At 38.7% G+C, this 8,916-nt stretch overlaps 1 protein-coding gene across 1 annotated transcript in view; it reads right to left on the bottom strand.

Moving 5' to 3' along the window:
- The window catches only part of LOC138013359 (charged multivesicular body protein 5-like), an 8,840-nt gene extending 4,423 nt beyond the window's left edge, over nt 1-4,417 (bottom strand). The window contains exons 1-4 of the mRNA XM_068860408.1: nt 4,260-4,417; nt 4,024-4,128; nt 3,376-3,422; nt 1,515-1,608 (exon numbers count right to left, since the gene is read on the bottom strand). Of these exons, the coding sequence (XP_068716509.1) occupies nt 1,515-1,608; nt 3,376-3,422; nt 4,024-4,128; nt 4,260-4,328 (315 nt within the window). The 5' untranslated portion in view covers nt 4,329-4,417. The remainder of the gene's footprint in view (nt 1-1,514; nt 1,609-3,375; nt 3,423-4,023; nt 4,129-4,259) is intronic.
- Nucleotides 4,418-8,916: the final 4,499 nt, after the last annotated feature.

Genomic DNA, 8,916 nt, shown 5'->3' with positions numbered 1-8,916 from the left:
AATAATAATAATAATAATAATAATACCGTATTTACCTGTGTATAAGTTAACCTCTTATGGCCTCAAAAGAAGCTCCAAAAATCGCCCTTGACTTATACACAGGTCAAAGATTTAGAGCCAAGTTCCAGCTAAATAATTTATTCAAAAAACATGATAATGTTGTCTTGTTGTCTTGTTGTCTTGCATTAATGTACCAGTCAAATTGAAGCTTCAACATCCCCCCTTCCTGACCAGGTGTATTTATGAATACTGGAATGTATTTAAGTGTCGTTAAATGAAACTCCATAAAACCAATGCATTCAGTTTATAAAAATCTGGTAATTTTCCCGGAGGTGGGGGCATTTGATCACCTGAAATGGACCTATGCTGAGACATCTGAACAGCTTTTTAGCCTGGGGAGGGGGGCATTTGAACAAAAAATAATATTTCCAAGAATTCAAATGCCCGGGGGGTTGCCCGGGCAGGGAGGGGGGGGGGGGGGGAATGTTGAAGCTTCACTTTGACTGGTACAAAACGCAGTGGAAAAGGTTGGCTTTTCATCTGGCAACAAAAGACTTTTGTTGAAGATACTCACTGGCACAAATGTGAAATAGACACTGGAAATTTTCGGTTGCCAAAGGTGGAAAGCTCAAAAAGGCATTTCTGTTTCTTCAAATAAACACCATTGTTAAACTGCTTAGTAACCTGGCACAATACCTCATGTTTGCGTGCAAGCATCATCACTCGCATTGCCTGAAAATGCTGGTTGGTAATGATTGTTTTTTATTCTGTATACAAACCTGGCTGATTTAAATGCTTTTGCAATGTTCGTAGTGTTTGGTTTATGAGTTTATTGCTTTCTTTGTCATGTGAGATAAAATCAAGGACCAATTAAACCTTGCACACTTCGCATTGCATTTTCAAAGACTGACTCCAGCTTCTGTGATGTTATGCTTACCATCTAAAGCCCTTTATCCCTGAACAGCGAAACAGGTTAGTTTGAGGTTGCATGTTCGATTTTCTGAGGACTTTTTCGAAACCCAAGGACAAAATGTCCGCATATACAACAACTGCTGAAGCACAAAACTATTTAGCACTTGAGGCCCTGATTTTTTTGTGTATCCACAGTTCCAGAATCAAAGAATAAAAGATTAGTATCTTATGAACATTTAACAAAGAAATTAAGAAATTGCTTTTTTTGCCATGAAAAAATATTAATGGGGGTCGACTTATACACAGGATCAACTTATACACAGATAAATATGGTAATAATAATAATGATAATAATAATAATCGTCGTCGCAAGTACAGCAACGATGCAGCTCAGCAAGGTTGAACCGAAAGCATACTATGGCGACTCAGGCTCTGTTTCTGGAATATACGTGTATCTTGTAACAACAATAATGCATGTATGAACCTTTTGCGATTGAAATTTGGTTGCAAGGTGATATTATAATAGCTAACAAAAATCAATGACGTAAAATGGTTATGCATAATATTATAATGGTCCTTCAAATAATAAAATCTACACTTACTGTCGTTTTGGTATCTTTTAGTGTTTGTGTTGCATAATTTGCTTGCTCCATGTTAAATGACTGCTGCCTCAGATTTTCTAGTTGATTTTCATACCTACAAGTAAATTTATTATTTAAACAGTGTTATTTGAACACAGGCCCGTCTAGGGTCAAACCTCACAAAGCTGAAGACCAAAACTAATGCCCACAGCTCCAGGTGTACACTTTGGAAAATGTACAGAGACTGACTGGTTCTCTGACTCTAAACGTTTCTGGAATACTAGAAAATTAAAATAGAACAATATTGTTTCCCCGTAGCCTTGGTCTGTTTGTTACTCAGGGTGTGTGGTACATACAAAAACAATAACAATAACAACGATTATTGTTACAGTACCGCTCAGAAATATGTTAACCAAAAAACGCGTATATTTATACACGTACATATGTATGTGCCTATAACAGTCCGCATATATAAATGTATGTGTATATGCGTATACCGATATACGTGTCTGCCTCATTAGCTAGCTTATTGTTTCGCTGTTGTTGACTGTGGTTACCAAAAACATGTCATCATATAAATGAAGATCACATGTATACGAACATATCACGTGCGATTCCCAGAGTGTACACTTTGAAGGTTACATCAAATAAGTTAAACAGAGCAGTTTTCACAATCTAACACTGTGTTGTTTCCATCATTTCTTAGGAGATATTAGCATCATTGTTATTTGAAATTCGAAGCAAAGTAAAGTTATTGATTGATGTGGTCGATTACAGGCCGACGCAATTGTTTTCCATCGCACTTAAAAGTTAATAAACATTTTGGGAAGTGTATTTGTGAATATTCGCTTGGCTATTCGCTAAATGATACACACATTTAAATGCCAAACTTAAAAAACATTTTCCTTTCCCTTTTGATTCATAAACATTGATTTACTTCTGCTTGTTACCCAATAAATTCGCGATGTAAAGCGACTTGCCGGTTTGTAACATCATCACTTTTGCAGTATGTAAATTTTCTGTTATTGGCTCGTGGCTTTTTTCAGATCCAAAAGTTCTTTGTTTTACACAGCAATGAAACACAAAGGAAATTTATGGTACGGCATTACAAAGGAAACTCAGATGCGCATGTACATATAATTATACGAAATCATATGTGAATGAATATACACATGTGCCTATAAATATAAGTGTGTGTAAACTGCGCATGCGCAGTTAACATATTTCTAAGCGGTACTGTATATATTTTTTTACGTATACCACACAAGCCAAATTGATGATTAACATTATTATTCACCTCAGTGTCGGTGAAAGAGGTGTATATTTACATCCACTTCCGTGAACAATTACAATAACAATGACAACAACTACAATGGACAAGCTGTTTACAAACAAGAGTAAAGCATTAAGTTGTAATGGAATTACAAGAGAAAAGATCAACAACCCTTTTGGTTTAATGCTAACAATGGTTTTCTGATTTTAGCCAAATATGTGCTGAGGAATGTAAATTATTGTAAACAAAAATCTCCTGAACCACATGCCACAGCTGATGGCTGTTCAAGACAGATATAAGATGTACAGTGTACTGCTAGAGAAAACTTGTCGAATAGCCAAACAAAATTTCAAGCCATAAATGACCGTAATGATACATGATTACACGTAGGCTGTGAGCACATTATTACACAGACCCATTATTCTCAGCTAACATTACAATAAAAGTCTTGAGAAAGTTACATTGTAGAATGCAATAGCCCCCCCCCCCCCCCCCCCCCACAATTTGCCTCAATTACACAACTGCACAAGTTGAATGATGAGAATGCAAAACTGGCTTGTTCTGTGTGCACTTGCGGGAGCTGCCTATTACTGGAAACAAAGAACTTACTGTCGTTTCTGTTTGAGCACTCTAAGAGCTCTCTGCTTGATCATATTCTGCAAAACAGTTACAGTGTTACTAGTATTAGTAGAGGTAATAACATAACTTTGAGTGAAATTTGGAATAAATAAGCTTGAGTCCATTTTTCAAAGAATAACTTTGAAAAAAGATTAGATTGGATGAATAGATTGGGTGAATGGTACCATTTGTTGTATAATTAAACATAAAAGGACTGCTTTTGTCTGGCTCAGAAACTGAGAAAATCATTATTTTATTGATGAATAATATCTCATGATACAGTGTACAGTTCATTTTGAGGGGTTATTTGCAGTAAAACAATGGATATCCAGTTCACTGAGGCATGATACAGTCCCAAGAGTAATTAACTTGTATTGTTTTTATGGTCCCCCAAAACGTATTGCATTATGGGATGGGGAAAATTGTCCAAACTGCAGATTCTCACTGTATACGAAAGAAAGACATTACATATATTGCACATGAGAACAACTCACAATTCTTAAAGGACATGGGTCAAATTATCATCCGATAAATATGAAAAAGTTCACGACAGCAAGGACTGAGGATACTAAAAGGAGATTACAGAAAGAAGTTCAATTTAAGCTTAAGTATGTAACAAACAGTAAGACTTATCGTCACCTTTGAAGGTCCATCTCTCATTTTCTTCATTTGATCCTTATATTTCATGAGGTCGGCATCAAGTTTTCCTATTTTTTTCTCTATCGATTCACCTCTACTGTCAACCTGGAAATCAAAAAGAAACTCTAAAAGATACATAAACAAACTCGATTTGATACTCAGAGAGATTCGGATGTTGTCAACGTTGGTAGTGCTGCTTTAAAATCCAATCTAAATGCAACAACAATATTTCTTACGTTTGAGATGGCATCCGTAAGGTTCGGTGGCGGTTCCTTAGGTTTTCCTCGTCCAAATAACCTATTCATATTGAAAGGTATTCGTTGCAAATTGATGGCTGACTTTCTGTCGAAAGAGCTCGGCCTTCGAGCACGTGATCTAGATCTAAATTTAGAAGGACAATGACATAGGGTTCTCGTTTTTACAGTGACGACACCAGAGGATTTATGACGACACCATGAGTGGGGAAGTGGGGCTAAGACAGACTTTTACAAAGGCACTGCCTTTCGAAATATTGGCTTTTTCCATTGTATTCCTTCACCGTTATATCGTACGTGGACAGCCTTCATCGACAGTAATCCAATCGCACGACGACAACCGTGCATACGGAACCCGCAAAGCGCGTGGCAGTCAAAACTGTGCTATCCTGTCAATCCTTTGCCCTTTCACCGGTGCCTTTCTTCGCGTAAACGACGTTGTTGTCGATCTACCCTGTCAAAAGGACGCCAACAAAATCTGTTTTTCGCGAAGTTAATACAAATAAATAAATTATCAATACAGTTTTGACGTCTTCTTACACTTGATTCGAAAATAGTAGACTGAATCCGTCTTAAAATAGTTAGAAAATGCACAAATAACAGCCAAAGCAAACCAAGTTAGGTTAGAACCGCTGCTCACTGGCAACCCAGTTTTGGCGCCACTAAGTTTGTTGACAAAAGAGTTGCCACAAAATCCTCCAAATAGTTTTTTGGCCCAGTCAATTGCAAACAATTGACTTGACGTCGGATAGCACAGTTTTTCCCGAGCGATAAATAGCCCATTTCCGAGTTGCTGTATTATTTGTATGCCTCAGTTTCAAAGCGAGTCCTGGTGCACAACCATTCAAATGGGACTGAGTTGCGTATTCCTATGCAAATCAAACTCATTTCCCTTACAATAGTTGAGCACCAAGACTCACTTCGAAAACGAGACAAACAGCAACTCGGAAATGGCCTATTCTGATTTTGTCAATTTAAATTTCAGTAGCTGTTGCCGTATGCACGGAACACGCGCTAAGTTATGCAGCGCACCGGTCAACGTAAGTCCCCCATCCGGTAGCCTCCCACGCAGACACCATTCTTAGGGCTTCGTCTTTCGTTCCTCCCCCACGAGCGTCTGCTGAAACAAGCCGGAATTTACGTAAACCAATCGCAACGGACTTCCAGATTCCAGACACTTTAGACCCGGAAAAATCTTGCTTACGGTCACTGCAAGAAGATGGGCTTCGTGTGTTGGGCATTTAAAATATATGACTTAAATTCTTATCAAAGAGAAACTGGAGCGTATAAATTTCATGCTTTGGCTTAGATATTTTTGCGGCTCTCCACAGAATGAGTACGGTAGAATTCGTATGGTTGAAACATTTTGCTCCCGTGCGATTCAAACCTATTCCCGGCGTTCGCTTGATATTGATAGCGTATTTTCATTTCTTTCCGCGCTATTTCAGTGGAGTCGTTTCGTTTGAATAACCTATTTCTTGTAGTCCTTCGGTTGATCTGCTTTTTCTAATCGAAGAAACACTGAGTACTAACGATTGCTTCGCACACACTAAATCACTTTTTAGAGACGATCATCGGCAAAAGCAGACTGAAAATTTCAGGCTTAAAAGCTCTTTTTTCGCTACTGTCCTAGCTGCGTTCATTGCACTTGAAGGTAATGGTTCTCGTGCAGTTTAAATACACGCGCAATACTTTAAGGTTTGCATTCGTATATATATATTTCCACGGTGCTTTCAATTTTAGATGAAACGACACCATACCCTTGCTAAGCACTCGCATTTTGACTCGCGACAGTGCAAATGCATACCCCATCGAGGAAACAAAATTAACATTTCTGAGGAATATTTTGTAAAAAGTTTCGTCTCTTTCATAATTCATCCAAAGTCTGTGAAGGATTTGACGCATTGACGCTCCCAGGGGAGCAATCTACACAGCACCGATTGGTTCCCATGTAACCCGCACGTGATTTCCAGATGATAGTTACTTCACAAAGAGAAAGGAATGTGTGGCTCGTTTCAGCAGACGCTCGTGACGGAGGAAGGCGTGAGGAAGCCCTAAGAGTGTCTGCGTAGGAGGCTACCCACCCGGGGAAAGCGGGGACATTAGCGGGACAAAACCCTACATGCGACGTTCAAAACTGTCCCGGTAGGCGGGGTCTTGGAGAAGATGTCAAGATTTACTCTTCGGTATCCGAACCGGGGAATCAGTCTAGAAGACTGGCACCACAGAGTCGTAAACACTCCAGTTTGGTCAGCGGTATTTTTATTTCGTGTACGTGAAATATTGTAAACCCAGTTGTGTATTTCAGACATGAAGTTTTCTTGTGGCTTATATCTGACTTTCTAAAATTGTAACGCCAAATCACTTAACTCCCTGAAGAAGTCAGGCCGTGCCTGACGTAATATTGGTAAATCAAAAAATATATATATCCTCACAGCCGTACAACCAGCCTTGCATTATTATTTTGTTTTTAATCTACAAATTATTTGCTGGTTAGATCTCCCGAGATCTGGCGCTTCCACTTTGTTCATCTGGGCATTGCATTAAAAAAAATTGTCTACATATATGTATAAGCTGAAATGTCGGCGGGAAAAAGGAGGTGATTATGAGGTGCTCTGTGTAAGAAAATTCTTCAAATCTACTGAAGCTACTCCATAAAACTCTGGTGGACCGAGTGAAAATTCGAAGAAGGCGCTATTACTTCAACAGACTCGACACGAGACACCAAAAGACCCAAGAGCACGTGTTCAAACAAAGTGACATTTTTTCGTGTAAAAGGACAGAAGCAGTGAGTTTTTGTTAATGAGAACATCACGAATTTAGTCTAACTTAGAACGATCATATTGAGGAGCAAGTAAAGAAAAGCGCTCGAAAGCTCTATTTTAGTACAACGTATGTAAGCGTGCTCAGGTACCCCCAATTTTCTTTTTGGATACCAACAGTACTTACTATAAGATATACTTTCTCCGGATAGTTTTAAGCCGCCCAAAAATATCACTGTATTAGTAAGCATCACCGATAGGAAACCCGAGTATCTCGAGATGCGCAGAGCGTATGCGCAATAACAATAGTAGGCACCGTCCTTAAATAGACTTCACACGATTTCTACAGAGCCTCCCTTGCTCACCCTCTGGTGAGTTTTAGAGAGGCTCTGCTCGCAGGGTGTGTCCTAATACATGCGAAATAAAAAGCAAATAAGATCCTTAAGGGTTAGTAGGCACTGTCCCTAAGTCGCCGCAGCCCAAGTTTCTGGGCTAGTCACTTCGGTCAAACTGGTTTAGTACGAAAATCAATACGGCGTCTAGGAGTGCGATCGAGAATTGGCCTGGGTTTGAAACTGTCTCCAAGCAACGGCTTGTGCATACTCAATAAAGACTTAACACGATTTCTGCAGAGTCCTTTCTTTCTCGTCGAGTTAAGAAAGAATCTGCTGGCAGGGTGATTAGGTCATCGCTAGACTACGCATGTCAAGTTTTTCATTTTTCCTTATTATTTATAGACTAACCAGACCAGCCCAGGCACGATACGTTCTGAGAAAACCGAGGAAATAAAACTCCAAACTCCCCCGGTATCAAAAACTAAGAGGTTTGAGGATTCCCGGCCAGTATTATTCAAAGTAGTAAAAAATGCATTATTGCGATGGCCCAGGAGAGTCACAGTCCAGTTGTAATTTTTACAGTCGAGTTTTAATTTTATTCACAGTCCAGTTTTAATTTTGTGAGTCGTCACCAGTTCTCTCACAGGTCACAGGTCATTGTTTTACCGGTACAGAAAGTATCCTAAACATTCATAAAAGCTAACCTTAGGCCTAAAAACTTTTGTTTAGGCCTAAGGTTAGAAGAAGAAGAAGAAGAAGAAGAAGAAGAAGAAGAAGAAGAAGAAGAAGAAGAAGAAGAAGAAGAAGAATTATCATCATCATACACGTCATCATCATCACATCTTGCATCAGAGTCACATTAGAATTATAAGGTTCACTGGGACTTAAACATTCAATGCGAACAGACGATCAATGCAAGAAGGCCTGATATCATCATCCTAAGCAAGGCCAAAAAAGAGGATACAAGTATTGATTTAAAGAGGAGATGGGTAAAATTGAGAAATATCAGCTTCTCCTGGATGAAATAATTATTAAAGTGTGGTTGGTAAAGAATGTCGTCATTGTCCTGGTAGAAATTGGAGCGTTAGGTGTAGTGAGTAAGAACTTTGAGAAGTATGTGGATGTTGCAAAGCTTGAAATTGATGCTTGTGAGGTAATTATGCAGAAGGCAGGACTACTAAGAACTGCAAGGTTATAGCGGAAGATTTATATCTTTACAACACTCTGGAGAAGAGAGTTGGAACTTGTTGTTGACGGCTTCCTAACTTTTTGACCGGAGGTACCGTTTAACTTCTTTGATTCTGAGATTGCCATAAAGTGAATGTAATAATAATAATGTTAATAATAATAATAATAATAATAATAATAATAATAATAATAATAATAATAATAATAATAATAATGATGATGATGATAATAATAATAATTGCATTCGACATTAGGAGCAAATTCTAATCTTTTGGTATCCTTTGCATGGGGCGGGCGAGGCTTTTTTTCGTTCGTCTCCTTTTTCAGCGCCATCTTCATGCCTTCATGCGCATC

The sequence above is a fragment of the Montipora foliosa genome, chromosome 8 (genome assembly GCF_036669935.1).
Source record: "Montipora foliosa isolate CH-2021 chromosome 8, ASM3666993v2, whole genome shotgun sequence".
NCBI classification, from domain to species: domain Eukaryota; kingdom Metazoa; phylum Cnidaria; class Anthozoa; order Scleractinia; family Acroporidae; genus Montipora; species Montipora foliosa.
Note: the sequence above shows the minus strand (reverse complement) of the source record. Positions and strands in the feature narration are given on the sequence as shown.